Consider the following 19,226-nt stretch of genomic DNA (forward strand, 5'->3'; position numbering starts at 1 on the left):
TGGTCCGTTAAAAATGCACTAAGTCCCGATCTCCCGAGCCAATTACCCTTTCAGTACTCTGCGAAGAGCACCAGCGTCGGTTGCACATCAGACCTACTCGCTAACTAAGATACATCAACTATTCACCACATTAACAGGTATAACGATAATAAATACCACGATCAGTGCATCGGAACTTATTGAAGAGTCTAAGTGTGAGCGCTGTAGTAATAGCAAATAGAAGTCCGGCTTCCTATCAGTAACATAACTGGCGATTTCAGATCCAACAAATAAGGGTGTGAGGTAACTTTAGGCTACATAGTATATATCCTTTGTTGATTGTATCATAGTTTAAATTTTGTAATAATAATGGTATATAAATATAGACATCACAACCGGCTGCTGTGAGAGAGACTCTGTTTATTTCAAATAGCACAGGAAAAGATTTTACTATTTCAGATTTGCACACTTTTTATCCGAATTTTTTCACTTGAAAAATCTAAAACTTTTAAAACTTGTTTGAATAAAAGATGGTCCGGTTTCTTCTATGCTTTAAATTAATTACAAACAAGAATATTTATGGAAGCTCAAATTTCTATGCATCTTTAAAATCATATCTTTCAAAGAAAGGGTGTGACATTTTAATTCCCAATTCCTTAGCTTTTAACGAATTATAGGGATATGAAAAGTAATGTATTAGTAAAACCGCAACTCGAATTTCTCCGAAATACGCAGTAAAAGTTTTATGTAGCTTCTAAATATTTCAATTTTTATGATTAGCATGCATAAGTGAAGGTTACGTGCCAGCAGTTAAGAGAAAAAGTCTGAAACTTAAAGAGGATAATTTTTTTCTTTTACTTTAAATAATTTTATCCTGAGAACCATTAATTCTTACAAAATCAGATTTTGACAGCTTCAAATAAACCTTTTAACAATTTTAAATCAAATTTTAAGAAACTCTTTTTATTCTTATATACTGTTCTTTAAAAAAAATGCAACGATTTTGCATTTAAAAAAAATCAGTTTTTTTTTATTTAAAATAAAAAAAATAACTAAAACAATGCAAAATCAATATCTCATCTGCCAAAATTCCTCTATAGAAATATATATTGCAAATAATCCTTATTGCATCTATTTTTAACTAAATTACCCACTGAATCTGAATCTGTTGCTTATAATATAATTATCTATTTGACATTTTGAAATTTAAAATTAATTTTTTTAATTTTAAGCATGAAAAATACAACTAAAACACTCACACATAAAATCTTTCTTTTATCCTAATACTTGTATTGTATACATACTAAACATATATTGTAAAGAATCCCTACTTATAATCATGCAATATAATTCAAAGTAATTAATATTAAAAATAAGATATATAACTGCATTAACCTATGCTTCTTCCAGTAACGAAATGCGAGTAAACAAAGAGCTTCTATAACTACGCATCCCATAAAACAGAGGATAATGGGAGCTGCGGTAAGTCCTTCCTTTTCTTCTTCAGCAGTTTCACCTTCAAAATAATAGTCATATATATAACATGCATGACAGTACACACTATGAAATATTATTGCTTTAAGAGCATTTTAAAAACCTTCTTAAAATATTTCACATTTCTTAATGAATTTGGTTAAACTGCTCAACTTTACAGCCTTTAATTTTAAAAAAATAAATTGATTAAAAGTAATTACGGCTACACAGCAGATAAGATGTGTAATAGCGTTGAATTTCAGAAGCTAATTAGAATATTGTGCAGCATATCACTTTACAGCCTTTAATAACCAAAAATAATAATAAAATATACGTGTATTCACATATTAAGCACGCAAATACTGAAAACATTAAACAGCATGTGCCTTGGACCAAACTTCAGTGGAGCACCGTGCTTTTTACCAGTTGAGTAGAGATTCAGCCTAGACACTGATTCTCTGCGTACCTTTATCTGAAGAAAGCCTGGAAATTAATTCACAGCGTACGTTTATCTGGGAAGATCCTAGAACACGATACCATCCCTCCATCATCAGGGGAAAGGATCATTACGGCGCTGGAGGTGTAATGATTTGGGTAGACATTATGTTGGTCTTGTGCACACCCCTGAATATCTTTGATAAAGTGTCGCTGACTGCTATGAAGTATAGAGAGGGTATCTTAAGGCTCTATGTTCGGCTTTTCAGGGGCGGAAATTGCTCCTGGGTTCCTGTTAATGGGCGGCAGCGGTCATCCACATACGGTCCATAGAATCCATCAGCTGGTCCACGATTACCTGGAAAGCTAGGATATTCGCCGCATGGATTGGCCAGCCATATCTTCTGACCTTAACCTTATACAGCCAGCCTGGGATGCTCTTGGGATGGTAATTTTGTCTTGCCATCTCCCTCCGAGAGCCATCCCAAAGTTGAAACTTTGAAATCATACATAGGATGACAATAATCATCATTAATTCATAAACACATAACACTTCTGTATATATATGTTTTGAAAATTTACAGCTTGTTTATTTATCTTCCCTGGAATATAAATGAAGAAATGAATCAGCGTAACGTAACTGAAAAGCAAAATATAAGGACTGAAATGACTTTGAGCAGAGAAACAGGGTTGCCCTATCTCAGGTAACGGAAAATTTGGACAACAGGAATATTTAATTTCATAATAAAGGCAGAGCTGGATTAACCAATAATCACTTTACTTTGGGCATTAACAGAAGGATGTGACAACAAAAATTCTCATTGTCCGCTTTACCATGGAATATACGGCACAAAACTATAAATGGCGCAGCTAGACAAAGACAGAGAGAAAAATCTAATTATTTTTATATATATTCACTGTTTTCTTCACAAATCTCTCTGATTAACACCGTCCAAGCAGAAAGTTTAGTACTACGAGCAGCAAATAAAGAAGTATCTTCAGTTCCTTCCTTGCAGACAAAGTGAAACTGTTCTGAAGAGGATACCACGCCTTAGATTGTCCTCCAAAACCATTTAAGTCGTTCGAATAGTAAAACGATCAATTTAAAATTCAATGCTTTTTAACAAAATTTTATGTTGTTAATCTGGTACTTTAGATTATTCCTAAATTTAAAATAATGCAAGAATTTAATAATAGTGAAAGAGAATGGAAGAGTTTGCATAATTGCAGTTGATTAAAATTTTAAAATATCACTTTAATCATCTTCATGTTGAAGACATTTTTAAAAGTTTATCGGCTACTGTTGAGATTTCATCAAATTTGTTTCCTGAAGTTATAGTATTATACAGATGTTATAATGAAACGACTGCATATTTATAAGTCATCGACTTCCTTTCAACAGTTTTTGCCTGTAGCTACCTAGCTAGTAGGCAGACAGTAAGTCAGCCAGTGGCAAACTGAATGACTGAATTAACTAATTAATTAGCTAATTGGTGTGCACATGTGTGTGTGTACATGCATAGTCAGATCCCACTGAAGCTGAGCTTCAGTAACTTTCACCTTTTAAGAGAAATCTCAATTCTAAAGAAATGTACCATACGTAATAAAATCAACTCTGGAATTTCTTTGTTACTATTTTCAGTTCTGAGAACTAGCAGAGATAATCAATCTCCTATTGAAGTATAAACCTACTTAACAACATATATTTTATAATTCCTTATTAAAAATTTTAATTATTTGAAGTTCTCATAAATTCTTCTTAAACTTCTTTCTCAAGCCTTCAGTAAAAATTTATTTGCAAAAAAAATCAGTGAATTCATACATGCAGTCTATCTAAATTTGGTATGTCTTGTGAGGACGTCGCTACATAATACCTTATTTATTTTCTATCGATTTGCCCAATTTCACCATCTGATATAAATACAAACCAGTGTTTCTTAAAAGGTTCGCCACGAAAGCATTTCTCTACTTAGACTAATATCTCTCAAATGCTTTACCTCAATCATCTAACAACTTATACATGAAGAAATAGCACGTAAAATTCGGTATTCTGATTACTTTTCAAGGGCCATCTCTGTTAGTGTACTTCAGGCATGTGATAATGTAAGCTAAATTTAACGTAAATACTCCACTTCAACTTGCAACTGAAGCATAATTTTTTTAATTGTCTTCACAATTTTAAAGTGCTACACATCTAAGAAATCTTATTTGTATTTATTAACTTGCACTACTAACACAATAGAATCTTCTTGTAGCAGACATCCATGGAACCAAGATTTCTGCTCATTATCAGAGAGAGTCCGCTAAAAGGGAAAGCATTGATCGCCTACTTCAAAGGTCCAGGGATTCACAAAATGTCCGTTAATAAGGAATTCCTATAAACAGAGGTTCGACTGCATTTCGCAAAGCTGATCATTTCTACTACTCATTACAATTATACTTGAGAACTATCTAATATTCTATATGCGTCAAAATTTTTCAGTTAAAAAAGTACTAAAAAGAATTAATCATGAAGAATTTTATAATCTAATTGCAGAAGACAATGTTGAATGTCCAAATGTTCCAAATGCAGATATTTGCTTTCATATATTGTATGATCACAAATTGCTTAAATGAGCGATCATTTTCTCAACCGACGTATATTAGAAGTCTCAAAAAAAAAAAAAAAAATAACTATGTCTCATACAAGACAATTTGGTTATGTTAGGTTTTGAATATCACAAAGCACACAGCTTACCTGCTTAAGCTAGATCGTGCACAAAACCACAAAAAACAACTACGCAGCCAGCTCGTTTGCGTGGGTTCAAACCCAGGACAAACTACCAGTAGTCAGCAGACTTTAATTGGCCACTGGTAAGGCCAAAGCATGTCGGTATCTTGTTTATGTATAGAAGTAAAAGACGTCTGAGACTGATAATAATAGTATAAGCTAAGTTGGCGTTAAATTACTACATTGGTTTAATAAGAGCCAGTAAACAAAAATATGAAAATTTTCATGGTAACAGCGATATATTTCCTACAAGACAGTAATATATCACAGGAATAAAAGTCTTTTTAAGAGTCAAAGGAAAAAAGTCTTAAAAAGTCTTTTTAAGAGATCAAAAGCACAATAGTCCATAGGTGAAATATCAGGGAACTTCACAGGAATATATCAAAAATGTATATATGTAGTACTTGTATATCTTCATTTTTTCTAGGAAAGTAATGGTACATTTCGAAGCATAACTTGTCTTATCTTGATGAAGTTACAGTCTTTCAAAGTCTCTGGAATAAAGAAATGGAATTTCTATTTTAAAGATCGGACGTAAAACGTTCTTTTGATAATACATTGAGTTGATTTTAACATTATTTTAACATTATTTTCAGATATTTATTCAGATATTTATATTCATTATTTTAACATTATTTTCAGATAAATGCTGAAATTGCTTATAATGTAGCATTTTTTTAATGAAAAATGTTAAAACGAAACAGACTGCTTTTATAATTGTGATGCCAAACAAAGCAAAATTAGTGCGTTTAATTTATGAACCCATCACTGTTTTTTCATTCATGAAAAATGGCACACAGTATATGTCTCTCCATTTTCTTCAAAAAAAGATCTTTTGCTATAAAATTTCAGATAAGTTTCTTTAAGATTTTCCATCCATTTTGCAAATTAAATATCTTTACCTATTTCTGGTGACAGAGCTATGTTACGAAAACACACTTTACTTTATACACATTTCTGATATTTTACTAGTAAAAGAATGACTTACCATAAATGCATTTCTCTGTATTATTTATTAAACTGATGTGGTAATTAATCTTACAAGAACAAAGCAGGTGCTGATCCTGGAACGAGCAATAACTGTTGGGATCTTTTTGATGACACTCTCTATCATCCTTGCACTCTTCCCCAAGATGAGCAGCAGGTACTAATTGAAAGAAAATATTACATAAATTATGCAGAACGCAATGCAGTCTGATTATATATGGTTAAGTTACAGGTATGGCTGAATATGGTTACAGTGACATATAGGTATCAACTGCAGTTATTCAGTTACAGGAATGGAAAATAAGGATCAGAGGAAAGTTACAGTTCTTTAGAAATATAATGATATAACAGATGAGGAAATTTTTCCATCAAACCCAGATAATGAACATGATGAAAACAATTCATAGGAAATACAGAAGGTGTTCGCACATTTTTAGAATAATTTCGTATAATTAATGTTTAAAAGTTTTTTTTTAATGTTCGAACTGCTAACTTTTTCAGGACTGTAAGTCACGGTCATGATTTCCATGACAGAAGAGCTTTTCATAAAATTTCCAAGCGTATAGATTTCTATTCTTTCCACTGCTTTCCAGAGTCCAGCAATCGTGTTAGAAGAGAGCTCTTTTTAAAAGATCAAAAGCACAATAGTCCATAGGTGAAATATCAGGGAACTTCACAGGAATATATCAAAAAGGTATATATGCAGTACTTGTATATCTTCATTTTTTCAAGGAAAGTAATGGTACATTTCGAAGCATAGCTTGTTGTCTTATCTTGATGAAGTTACATTCTTTCAAAGTCTCTGGGATAAAGAAATGGAATTTCTATTTTAAATATCGGACGTAAAACGTTCTCTTGATAATACATTGAGTTGATTTTAACATTATTTTCCCTTTTTCTTATTTTTAATTTCCCATTGTAGAAGAATCCCTTGACAGTCATAAACACCTACCTGAAACTTTCTTTTGCATTGATGAAACCAGGTTTGTACACTTTTTTCTCTTTGTTTTTTGATAATAAATAGACCTTTTTGTGATGTGGTCATTTAGCTAAACCCGTGCTTCATCAAGGATCACAATGTATTTCCATTTATCTATCGCAGTTCTCTTCAATATTCAGTTTTAAAAGCCTTCAAGAGCAATAATGCAGTTGTATCTTATTGTGCACATAACAATTGATAGAATTATATAGAGTTTATAGATAAAGTTTCAGCTTTGAACATAAATTTTAAGGCTATTTAAGAAGGTTTATTACAGACTAATTTAAATGAAAATATAACAAAAATTATTATGAAGAGGTTGAAATGTCTGTCAGAGCTTACAAGTGATCAATAAATCAGTGAATAACGTTATATTTTATATAGGACATAGCAAAAGGTAAATGCACATAATGCTATTTTTGTAAACAATTTAAAGCAGAAATTTCAGCCTCCTTTCATATAAAATACACAAAAGTCATTTTAAAAATATTTAAATACTTTTTTAGTGATAACATGGGCAATAAGAAATTCAGAAAATGTAAACCTAACATATCAACCAAATACAAAAATTATAGTTATGTCTTAAAATATCGTCGCATAATTAAATTGTCACTGTAATTTAATCATGTATAAAAGCTGACTCATTATTTAAATTTATATTTGAATAGCCAACATGAATATATTTTTACAATAGTGATTTTAAGAAATGTTTGAAAATATTTATTTAACTAAAGGTAAGTGAATTTTCAGATTAACTGCAACCCCACAAAAAATCTCCAGTGAATATTCGCAACTACGAAAATTCGCTTGAAATCTGCTTGGCTATCTTTACAACTCATACGTAGATTTCGGTTTATAAATAAGAATAAAAAGAAACATTTTATGAGAAACAAGAAATTTTATGAAAAAGAATCTATATGGATAATATTTTAATTTTTTACAGCTAGTGGATATTATTAAGCAAAATGACGGCTAAATATACGAAATGTGAAAATTCACAAGAACTCAAACATGTGTATGATGTACACATGTGTGAACTGGCTGTTATCGTTGTAAACTTGAAAATGCAACCAAACTGCTTTAGAGAATGTTGAAACTGGGAATGCGAATAATCAGAAAGTACCAAAGTAAAAATGCAGAATTTGATTTGTCAGTAACTTTTAAAAGTACTTACTTCATCTAGATCCTTTTACTTATTTAATATTCATTTATTCTGCATAGATACTGTGAAGTGATATAAAGTATTTTCTTCCTTCTTTCTGCATGCATTAGTGGTGTAACGGTAGCACATTCGTCGCGTATTCGAGAGGTCCAGGTTCGAGTCCCGGTGAGGGCATTGCTCATTTTTCAGGTCTCCAGCATGAAAATAACCTAATGACGCTCCAGTGATATAAAGCTTTCAAATTTCACTTTTCAAAGATTTTAGCTGGATTTTAATTTGTTTAATAAATTGCATTAAATTTTATAATAGATATTACAGAAATTATTCACTGGTTGAACTCAGAAATAAATCAGAATACCTGCTGATAAATGCCAGCTAACTAATGGCACTTTTTGACGATGAAATATATCTGTTAATATCAAAAATGTTATATTAGCTAGTACCAGCTAATAAACCATCAACTATCTATTAAGGCCTTATGAGATGAAACACATTTTTTACATAAGCAGATTGATTATAATTCCCTCCTCGCAGTGAGTATTGTTTGTCAATCGCTCTCATAACCCTAGAAAACAAACTGTTCTCTACAAATTGTTCCTGCGATCATATGAAATCATACCATATTAATCATCACATGAATAAATCATATGTATAAGAAAGCACTGGACTTCCCTCTAACTAATTTCCAGATATTATTAGCATTTTGTAGCAGTTCTGTTAACATTTTCCATTGCACATGTTCTGCACAAAAACTCGGAACATTTACAAATTTTTGGCAAAATACCCCACGCTGGAATTAAGGGATTGGGTTTACTTCATTTCTCAGTAAATTTAATATTATATTCTAATACGATGCAATTACAAGAGAAATGAATATGAGACAAGCAAAGGATATCCTAAGAACAATACAGAGCAAAAGAGTCACCGAAAAATGATACAATGCAGATATGAACTTGTCGTAAATGATTTGAAATTAACATTGAAATAAAAATAAGTAAACTAATCATGCCACCTCCTTTCAGCCAAAAAAGGAAAAAGATAAGAAATAAAAAGTTACATCTCTTTAGTCCGGAAGTTGTCAACCAGAAAAGAAATTCATTCAGGACTTTGCCCACTTTGTTTGCAATAATTATAAACAAAAGAAGCATTTTGAGTTGAAATTTAAATATAAAATGCCATATGTTCTGATATTCACATCCATGTGCGTGGCATTTGACTTGATGAAACAATGTAAAATATGTTATTGGACATGAAATGAAGCACAAAATAAATTCTATGCTGGTTTTTCAGTTACTTTCTTTTCGGTCGGGAATGGGTTAAACACAACTTGTTAAGGTTCAAGATGGTGATATATAACTAGCTAACTGAAAAGAAAACGATATTAGAATATACTATTGTAAAACTTACCTAGGTAACCATCAGTTTTGTTAACAAGAAACAGTAACTTCATAAAAGTAATCAGCTGGTTTGTCATGAAAAACGATACCACTTTTATAGTTTCAAAATACGCTTAGGAACTTTATATGTTATTTTTGCTTAGCACCTATTAAATTGAAAATACGAAAAGAGATGAAGGTTTATAAAGTTTAGTAGCTCATTACTTAGTCGATACTTCAGTTTCTAAGACACACACTAACCAACCATACACTTCATTGAACTGATGGTACAATAGGCATATTAGCTTTATTGTTATTTATATATATTTGATGACTTTGCCCAAAGGCGATACCTTTAAATTTCTATTTAAGCACGCTAAAGCGTGCCGCCGATAAGGCGATAGCAAAAATTTAGTGTTTACAAACACGAAATCATATTCTCTCGACTCAAAGCGATCGTGTAGTGAGAACGGCGCAGTTTCGCCAAAGTCGAAGCCGGTCTGAGACAGTGGCGGTCTCTATTGGTGATAATACCAAGTAAACATTCTTCGAAGTAATACGTTAAATCGTGGTATTGTAGATATTTGTAAGAATACAGCTAGAATCTTGAAGTATCACAATATCATTTTAGTCGAGATTATATGCAGCAAATATACAAAATGAATAGAACAATGTACAATTATTTTGACTAAGTAAAGCAAGAATTTAAATGTTTATGTACATTTGGCATTCAGATAGACAGTTTCCTGCAGGGTTAAGTATAATAACTGAAATCAAAGTTAACCACCTGTTTTGTCTGGTTAGGATGAAGAGAGTCTATACCGGCATTGTCAGGTTAATATAGGAGAAATATGGAGAAAATGTACAAGGTTTTTACCTCCTTTGTCATGTTCAGAATTTTTTTAAAATACCAAGTCCATAGCTTGCTTTATCAAGCAGATGAGGGTAGGATTAACAGCCTAAGGGGGATAGTGGTTAGTGACGCTGATGATCGTACCGAAGGGCGAAGCTCGAATCTTGGAGAAGGCATGGATGTTTGTAAATGTATAGTACCTGTAAGGCATGGGGGCACTCTAAATATGCAGCAATCCGAAAGTACTCCCGAGAGGTTGGTGGTAGGGGAAAAGGGGTGAGAGACCCTCAGACCCGTTCCCCTGAGTTGCTCAAAATTTGGGGCGGAACTGAGCTAAAGTCGAGATGTCACTTATGTGGTGCTCAAGGCTCTTTCCAACGGCAGGCGCATTTGACTCCTTTGCCACGATAAATATCTTAGGCTTGTGCTAACCATTGTTAGACAAGTGAGATTGGTAACAACACGAGAACAGGATTTAAAAAAAATTAAAAAATCGTATCATATTCAGATCGAAGCCAATATTCTTGGGTATATTATTGTAGCCATGCCTAGAACCGCTTCACTGTTGTTTAACCCTTTCCGGCACGCTACCTTTTAAAGTTGGAGTTTTGATTAAAAAAAAAAAAAAAGTAGGCAGTCTAATTAGGCCTAGAGGAGTACACAAGTTATCGTTTAATTCTTAAACACTTATTGTTTAATTCTGTTGTTGTGCCCAAAGTGGGCACACTGATTGAATAGAGCTTCGAAACGAGTGCTTAAACGAGCAATGTTGTCAATGAACTGACCGATGAGATGCGGAGAAACAAAGAATACAGACTCTCAGTTGTCCTAGATTATCGGTGAGCCTGGTCTGGGCACACCTAGGGCCGTTTGGTTTTAGGCAAGCTTTCAAGGTAAAAATTTAAAACTAATATAGAATAAGGAGCTTAACATACAGCCAAAAAATTAACATAGAAATTTCTTTTCAAGCGATTCCTTTTATACCCTTAAAAAAATCTAGAAGATTTCTTTGAAAAATGAGGGTCTTAAAAAACTAAACATGGCTAAAATATATGGACTGGTTTGTGTTGAGCTGCCATTTACTATAAATAAAGAAGGTTCAGAGTAACCTATAAATCCTTATTCATTTAATTTTACTGTGCATACAGAAAGAAATTTTTAGGTGTGTCCACACCGGACACACTGTGCCGCAAAGAGTTAAGCGGAATTTGATAACCATATGCGAAGTGATGTATCTTTTGAAGATGGAGATGCTCCGAGCTTCGCATTTTTTCAAAAAATGTATGACTGGAGGTTAAGATGAAATCATGAATGCTATTAATTTTTAGTTAGTACAGAATTTGGGCGTTTCTGATGATCCATTTGGACGTTTACTATATATCTGAGAATTTTGTTCTGAGGTACTAATGTTTTCCGATGTGTTTTGTTTACAGTAGCTCATGCTGGTACTGCATAAAGAAGGATTGGCTGATTAAAGTGAGATATAATTGTCGTTTGATTTGTAAGTGCGGTTTAGAGTTTCTTCCAAGTAATACGTATATCGCCATATAAGCGGCATTTGCTTTTCGCTGTGCGTTATAAGTGTGCTCTTTAAGTGATAACTGCTCACCCAGATAAACTTCTAGGTAATTAACTGAAGTGCAGATTGGGAGTGCAGTATTACAGATTTTGATTTCTATGTTCGTGGGAGCATTTTTCAAATACTTTTTATTGCAAAGGCACTTCACTATACATCATTGGCCCCCAAAAATGCAAAACTAAAATTTAAAAAAAAAAAAAAAAAAATTATAATTAACTTCATTACTATAACAATAACTACACTGTAATTGGAAAATGAAAAAAAAAATTAGGTACTAGCTTTCAGCTGCTTCAACTCTCTGGCCCACTAATATCGACTGTATAGGTTTTCTTCCTTCAACTTGGAACATTTTACAAACTGATCTATGTCAATCTCAAAATTCTGCTTGTATAAAGTGCACAAGTGTCTATCGTATGTACCAATCGGCTGCAGATGTTTAGCGAAACAATCATGTCCGGTCTCTAAACGGAACTCCGCAACTGTGATGGATCTGGGATATTCCGCGATGTTACGAATCGAATACCTCCACTTCTTATTCTTAATTTCTTCAAGCAATTTAACATCAAAATTTTCTCTCATAGCATTTTTTACTATTACTTTCATTGATGTAAATGGTAACCCGTTATTATTTTATAGCAAAATTTCAGTTCCCTTTTTAGCTAGGTTCCCGATGTCTTCTGAGTAAACTAATATTGCATTTTTAAGGATTTAGCTTGATTCGCCAGATTTTGCACGAGAGTATGATGATGCTGATAGCAATTTGAAGTTTTCCGAAGGCAGATTATGGTTTTAAGGACTTGGTAAGAATTACTGTGTCGTCAGCATATTTTGCAACTTTAGAATTAAGTGGCTCAGGAAAATCATCATCAAAGGTATTAAATAGAGGTGAAAGGATAGCGGCTTGAGGTGTATCAGCTTTATATTTTCTCATATTTGACAGTATCTCCAATTCTTACTTGAAAGTTTCGATTTTTGAGGAAGGAGTTAATGATTTTAATGATAATGATAGGAAAGTTATTCTTTTGAAGTTTTTAGAGGAATCCTGCATGCCAAATTTTGTCGAACCGCTGTTTTCTTAGTATATGCTTCTGCCATGATTTCATTTACATGGATAATTTGGTTAACCATACTAAATCCGAACTGAGCGGAGCTGAAAAGGCTGCGATCTTCAATGATTTTATTAATGCAGATTTGCAGAATTCTTTCAAATATTTTGCCATACAGAAAAGCAGACTTATTGGAACAATAATTTCTTTGAATCATTCGGATCTTGATTTCCTGAGTTAAACCAGGAGCATCATTAAATCCTCCTAACAGGTAGATACTTTGTAGTTCGCCTATTTAATATATAGTATTAAGAGCTGTTCAAGCCAGTATATCAAGCATTACTCAAACAACATGCGCCCATGAGACAGAGATCCTTGCCTCCCCCCCCCCCAAAAAAGTGCATTTTTTAGGCCAGTCATACAATATTTTCAAAACTGCAAACATGCATTTAAGGCCTGGCTAATAAAGTGGAAAATACACTCGTGATCAAAAAATAGGAAACGAACGCTAAAAGAAGACTTCCCTAAGAAGACGTAAAAAAGAGGAATTAAAACATACAATTTACATGTGAGGTAGTGGTTGCATAACCGTATGTAAATAGGACACCAAAATTAGCGTAAAACGTAATCCCGCAGTCACACTACAACGCCTGAAAAAGGGGCATGCCGAACCGATGCGTCAGTTCGCAAGCAGCGATAGTTCCGTGTAATTCGAGATCGCCAAAGCCAAAAGCATGAGCTGGAGACAACATTTTAAGACGAAATACACTGGAGGGCTGTCGAGCAAGCTGGTGCAAGACAATCCGCTACTGAGAGATCTGAATGTGCATCGTATTGTCATCAATAGGCTGTCTAATCGTAACCAAAGTGGTCAAAATCTCTGTATAAGACGCGGGTTTGGATGCCGGAGGACTACCATAACGGCAGACGATCGCTTCCTGTTGCTATGTGTAAAGGCCCGTCTACACGAGTACGCTCGAAACGTAGCCGACGAACGCGCTTTTACGTTACCAGCGTAAAAGCGTCCAAACGAGTACCCTTGCGAAGAGTGCGTTTAGCCAATAGAATTATTTTGCGCAAAAATCACGTGACGCTGCAATATAGCGTCAACAGAGCTGTATCTTATTACTTCGCTGTTCTTCTGTATGTTTTGCGGCAAGTTGTCCGAATTAAATTCCTACTATTAGCTCACACTCTTCCTATATCTTGTTCAAATTTGCAGTACATAAAATGCTTTTTATTCGTCCACTCAAGTTCAAATACAATTTTTTAAACTTGCAGTGAATGACACTTGATGTTAATACAGCTTTTTCACATATTAAATTTTTTTTTAATTTTTAATTTAAAAAAATTATGTTTGTATTTTAATTTATTTATTTATTTATTTATTTTTGTATTTTTAAACTTTTCTTTGTGAACCTAAGTAGGAATTGACTTAATTTTTTTTTTTTTTGGGGGGGGGGGGTTGGGGGTACTTGTTTTTTAATTCCTTCAGGATGAATATCGACCAGTTTGACAAACTTGCAGATTCTATATCGTATGAAAATTAGGATTTATAAAATTGGTTTCGAATACAGTATATAAAGAGAATTAAATTACTTAATTCTCTTTATATACACCATCCACCATATAATAAAACCAACTTCATATTTTTTTAACTCGCTCTCCCTTGGTCTTTTGTTTTTCTTTTTATTTATTTTTGAATTTAGAATGAGGTTCAAACTTTGGACAGTTTATGAGAAATTATGTGCATGATAAAATATGCAATAAAGTAAAAATAAAGAGAGAATTTATAGATGATATATGATAAAGAGATGCAGATATATTTTTACATAAGGATTTCTATATGCACTGCACATTTTTAAACTAAATTTAAAACAATAATAATAATGAATAAAATAAGAAATGAAAACAATAATAATAGGTAAAATAAGAATATAATGATTCATGATTTATAAGAAACACGTTTCAAAATGAGAAAAGCTAACTGAATTATACCGTCTACGGGTGAGGTTCGAACTTGCCACCATCCCATTCCTCCGCCACCAAAGCCACACCACTCAGCTATCTGTGATAGCAGAGTTCTAGAAAAATAATGTAACAAGTAGAAGTCGCTGCAAAGGTAATTTAATTAAACTTCAATAAATGATTGCTGTATGACACAAGTTGTAACTTTCCTCCAAAATTTCGTAATTGTATTTTATTGAATACTCTTTCACAGTCAACTGCTTTATTTTAGAAGTTATTATATTGCTGAAGTTAGTTTTTTGTGTATTTAATATTGGGATATTTATAGAGCTTTTTATTACACATGATATAGCCAATATTTATAATAATTAAGGAGAATTTTGTAAGGCAGAAACTTTGATTTCGTAGAAACTGTAATTTATTTAGGTTCCTATTACTTACGGTGTTATAAATAGGTGAAGCATATGGATATACTGGTCGGATCATTTCTTTATAAGTATACAGTTTTCCCCTTTAATGAGAATTTTAAATGTATACTAATATGTACGGTTTGAGCAATCTGAAGATGGCGTGAACAATGCTGATTATTTTATTGCTGTATACAGTTATATTTCTAAGCAAAAACTCATCTCTGTGTGGCTCTGACGCCATATTGAAACGAGTAAGCAAGAAGGTTTTCTGATTATGACACGTGATAAGAACTCGGTCGGCTATTGGCTATACGCGCGCGTCGCGGGTGAAAAAGCTGAACAGGAGCGTACTCAGTTTTACGTCTTCTGCGTCCTGCAAATTTAAAAATCTGCGTCAAAAAAGTTACGTCAACTACGTCGGGAGCGTCCTCGTGTGGACGGGCCTTAAGACACCGTAGATCACTAATAGCACAACACCTGGCGTCGCATCTCTCTGCTGGTGCCAGACGGCCCATATGCCGCCAATCTCTGTCGCGTCGACTGCATGAAGGTGCAGTGTACGCTTGACGACCTGCGGTTCGTATTCCTTTGTCCTCATCGCATATCAGAGCTCTTTGATTTGGGCCCGTGAGCATCGAAGTTGAACTCCAAAGCAGTGGGTCCACGCACTGCTAACGGATGAACCTTGATTTAACATTCAGAGCGATTCTCGAAAAGCGATGATATGACGAGAGCCAGGAACACGGAACACGTTATCAGGCGCCAAACATCATCGAGAGAGACCATTAGAGACGGGGAGTCTTACTTGTATGGATTGGGATAGCAGCGAAAGACAGCACCGATATCTATGTGATTCCTGGTGGTTCCGTCACAGCCATCCGATATCTCGACGAAATTCTACACTCTCTTGTGCTCTGTTATATGTATGCAATACGTACCGAAGAGATGTTTATGGACGATAACACTCGCCCGCATAGAGCTCGAGTGGTGCGGAGGTATCTGGAGAGTGAAACCCTTCCACATTTGCCGTGGTCTGCTAAATCACTGGACCTGTATCCTATATAGAGCATGTCGGGGCGACGAATAGCAGGTCACAGTTTTCCAACAGGCACCCTTCCCGAGCTTCGACATGCATTACTTCAGGAATGGGCGCTACTGTCATAACAGGCGATCAACGACGCAAATTTCCAAACTCTACTCCATTTTTTTTAATTTTGACGTCACTGAAATATCGTCTGGTTTCACGGGACAAATAGAGGGCGGCATACCCCAGTTACACTACTACAACGTGGTTTTGTTTGAATGGTGTATAACAGCTGATTTTGTGTTTTTGTTCTACGGAGAATTTTCTTAATTTCTTAAGACTGGAAATTTACACGAAATCTTGAATGAATGGATACTGTTCATCTGCATACCAAAATTAATAAATTATAATTTATCTATGAAGAAATACGGGTAACTTCCTACTTATCAAAATACTTTGTTGTTTCGGTAAAGCATTGAAATTTACTAAATTACTAGACTTTATTACATTGTAAGGTACCTCACTTTGGAATTCTAAGTTAATGTTGGAAGTGAGGAACCTAAGAACTGATAAGCGAATAATTGCTAGAGTTCGATGACAAGAAACAACAAGAGAGAAGGGTAACTACCCCTTTATTATTTCGATATGATTTAACAAAACTCCGCCTGGGAGTGTACAAGTAAAGCCCGCACTTTGGACTTGAACTTAAAAGACTAAGAATTAAACTAAAACTAAGATTAACTAAATAAGTATAGCCAAAGCTATCAAGGTTTAATTAGAGTTGGTCCCTTAACTTATTTCACTACGAAGCTTAGCAAGGGCCTGAGTACGGCCGAGCGTAAAAACAGCTTTGAGAGAGAGAGCGGCCAAAGGGCAGACGCGCGTAGTTCAGAAACTCTGATTCTCTCTCTGTCTCAGTAAGTAATTTCGTGGTTTCAATACCGCTCCTTCTCATTAAATATTCAGCAAATTCCAAAACTACGTTCTGGCCGGAAGTAGTAAGTTGAAGTTAAGAATTTGACAGGAAAGGAACTTTAACTTAAAATTTAACTGTTAATAAAATTAACATAATCCTTACAACATTAAATGTTTTTGTAACTGTGTTAATGCTTTTTGTTTGATAAAAGGTAATAAACTTTTATTCATTTGTTATACATGAAAACATTTTCTTATTTATTTAACATAATTATCAGAATTCTAACTTTAATTTCTTAAGAATTTCCATAAATGCGTGTGCAATATTTGCATCTTCATGAAAGAAGGAAAAATAGCCGATATGATCTCAGCCTTTTATTATTTTGAGATTTTTGTGTTTAGTAGTACAAGAACTTTAGTTAATTGATATATAGAAAGCTCAGATAATGCTGGATAGACGAACATATAAAAAATATAATTTACGGTATAAAAATCGAAGGAATGGGAAAAGAAATTTCTGGTCTAAAATTGTAGGAACAGTCATATTATTTGTTATCAGCTTGAATATCGGAAGCCTTTATTTAATATTATGTAAAATTTTCAAGGAGAACTATGCAATTGATCGTCGGAATACGTACTGGGTGATTTTACTGATGGCAGTTTTTATAATAAGATTCCTAGTTAATAGTCTGAAGATGATCAGTAGCATTCTAAACGTTTCGAGGTAACAATCTGACGTACACATACAGCAACCTTCGTCAAACACATATTTATGTCTTAAGATACAACAAATAAGACACAAACAAATATTTGCACGTACTTTCTATTAAGTTCATAAAATATAGTTCCTAATTTAATTTATTTTGAACCATTTTATTGTTTGCTTCATGAATTCTATAACTTTTTTTAAATGAAGATTCCATAGTTACAAATTTTGAGGTCACAAGAGAAGTTTGTGAGGTATTTTCTCCCTCCTTCCAGCACGCTTGCGTGGTGTAACGGTAGCAACCTCGGCGCGTGTTTGAGAGGTCCAGGTTCGAGTCTCGGTGGAGACATTGCTCATTTTTCCTGTCTCTTGTTTTAAAAATAACCCAATGACTCTACAGGGGCGCCCGAATTATAAAGGGTGGAAATAATTCGTCACCATCAGGATTTGGCGATTGGGTCCTCTAATCCTAAGTAGCCCTTTAAAAGGGGGAAATTTCTCCCTCCTTCTAGCCCGCCTTCATGGTGTAGTAAAAGCACATTCGGCGCGTATTCAAGAGGTCCGTGTTAGAGTTCCCGTTGCTCGTTTTTCATGTCTCCTGCTTCAAAATAAAATAAAGGCCTTACAACTTATTAATTTATATTTAAGTTTTATTAACATTTAAAGTTTATTAATGTTTTTATATGTACATATATGTTTCATCCATGAAAAAGGATATATGTGTAATAAACATATACAAATGTGTGTAGAATCTATATTTCTGAGAGAGATTTCACATTTTCGTACATGTTTGTTTCTCCGAAACACTAATTTCACTGGATTTTTGTTCAGGATTCTTCTGATTTATACTAAAGCTTACTGAAGTTTTACATGTATAAATTTATTCTGGAAAAACAAATGTCAGCATATATTTGTTCTGCTATTTCAGTGGGGCCACCAGCAGCTGAGCAGTTAAGTCACTGAATAGTAATAGTTCATCCTGGGTTTCATTCCAAGCAAATGGACTGACTGCATGGGCATTTCCGAGGTTTTACATGCATAACGTAGATACGAATCAGTTTGCCATAGAAAGTTCTCGAGAAAGGCAATTCTTCTCTTGGGTAGATATACTTTGTGCTTTGCCATATTCAAATAAATCAAACAAAACCTGCTATTTCAGTAACACCTTTGATCACAGTTTCAGGTAATAGACACTGTAAAACATTTTAGCAGCTGTTTTTCGTCCTTATTTCAAAGGTAAATATTTTCATTGAGTTGACTTACTTAAAAACAAAACCGAAAAAAATTTATTGATGCGCAGTTAGGCACAGAATCAAACACTACGGCTACCAATTACATTAAAGCACTTTTGAATATATTTTTCATCTTTTTGACAAAATTGAAGTATTTCATTCTGCTGAAATAGTAAGAAAATTCTAGTGGTAAAATAATAGAATTAAAACTGGAAAAAATGGCATCGGAAGATGGGGGCTGTTCACCAAATTGCTATAAACTGAAAATTCACTAACTATGCATTTCAGACGTAAAAGCCAATATATTTTCATAAGGATAAGGATAAGGAACG

General features: G+C 33.7%; 1 protein-coding gene across 1 annotated transcript in view; it reads right to left on the reverse strand.

The window, feature by feature from the left end:
* Nucleotides 1-9,639, reverse strand: part of LOC118194136 (uncharacterized) — a 32,229-nt gene extending 22,590 nt beyond the window's left edge. Inside the window, exons 1-3 of the mRNA XM_035365318.2 lie at nucleotides 9,193-9,639; nucleotides 5,646-5,804; nucleotides 1,375-1,495 (exon numbers count right to left, since the gene is read on the reverse strand). Coding sequence (XP_035221209.1) covers nucleotides 1,375-1,495; nucleotides 5,646-5,804; nucleotides 9,193-9,259 — 347 coding nt within the window. The 5' untranslated portion in view covers nucleotides 9,260-9,639. The remainder of the gene's footprint in view (nucleotides 1-1,374; nucleotides 1,496-5,645; nucleotides 5,805-9,192) is intronic.
* Between the last annotated feature and the right edge of the window lie 9,587 nt (nucleotides 9,640-19,226).

Source organism: Stegodyphus dumicola, chromosome X1, assembly GCF_044657685.1.
Source record: "Stegodyphus dumicola isolate Sdum_Otavi_A_Nest chromosome X1, ASM4465768v1".
In the NCBI taxonomy this organism is placed as follows: Eukaryota; Metazoa; Arthropoda; class Arachnida; order Araneae; family Eresidae; genus Stegodyphus; species Stegodyphus dumicola.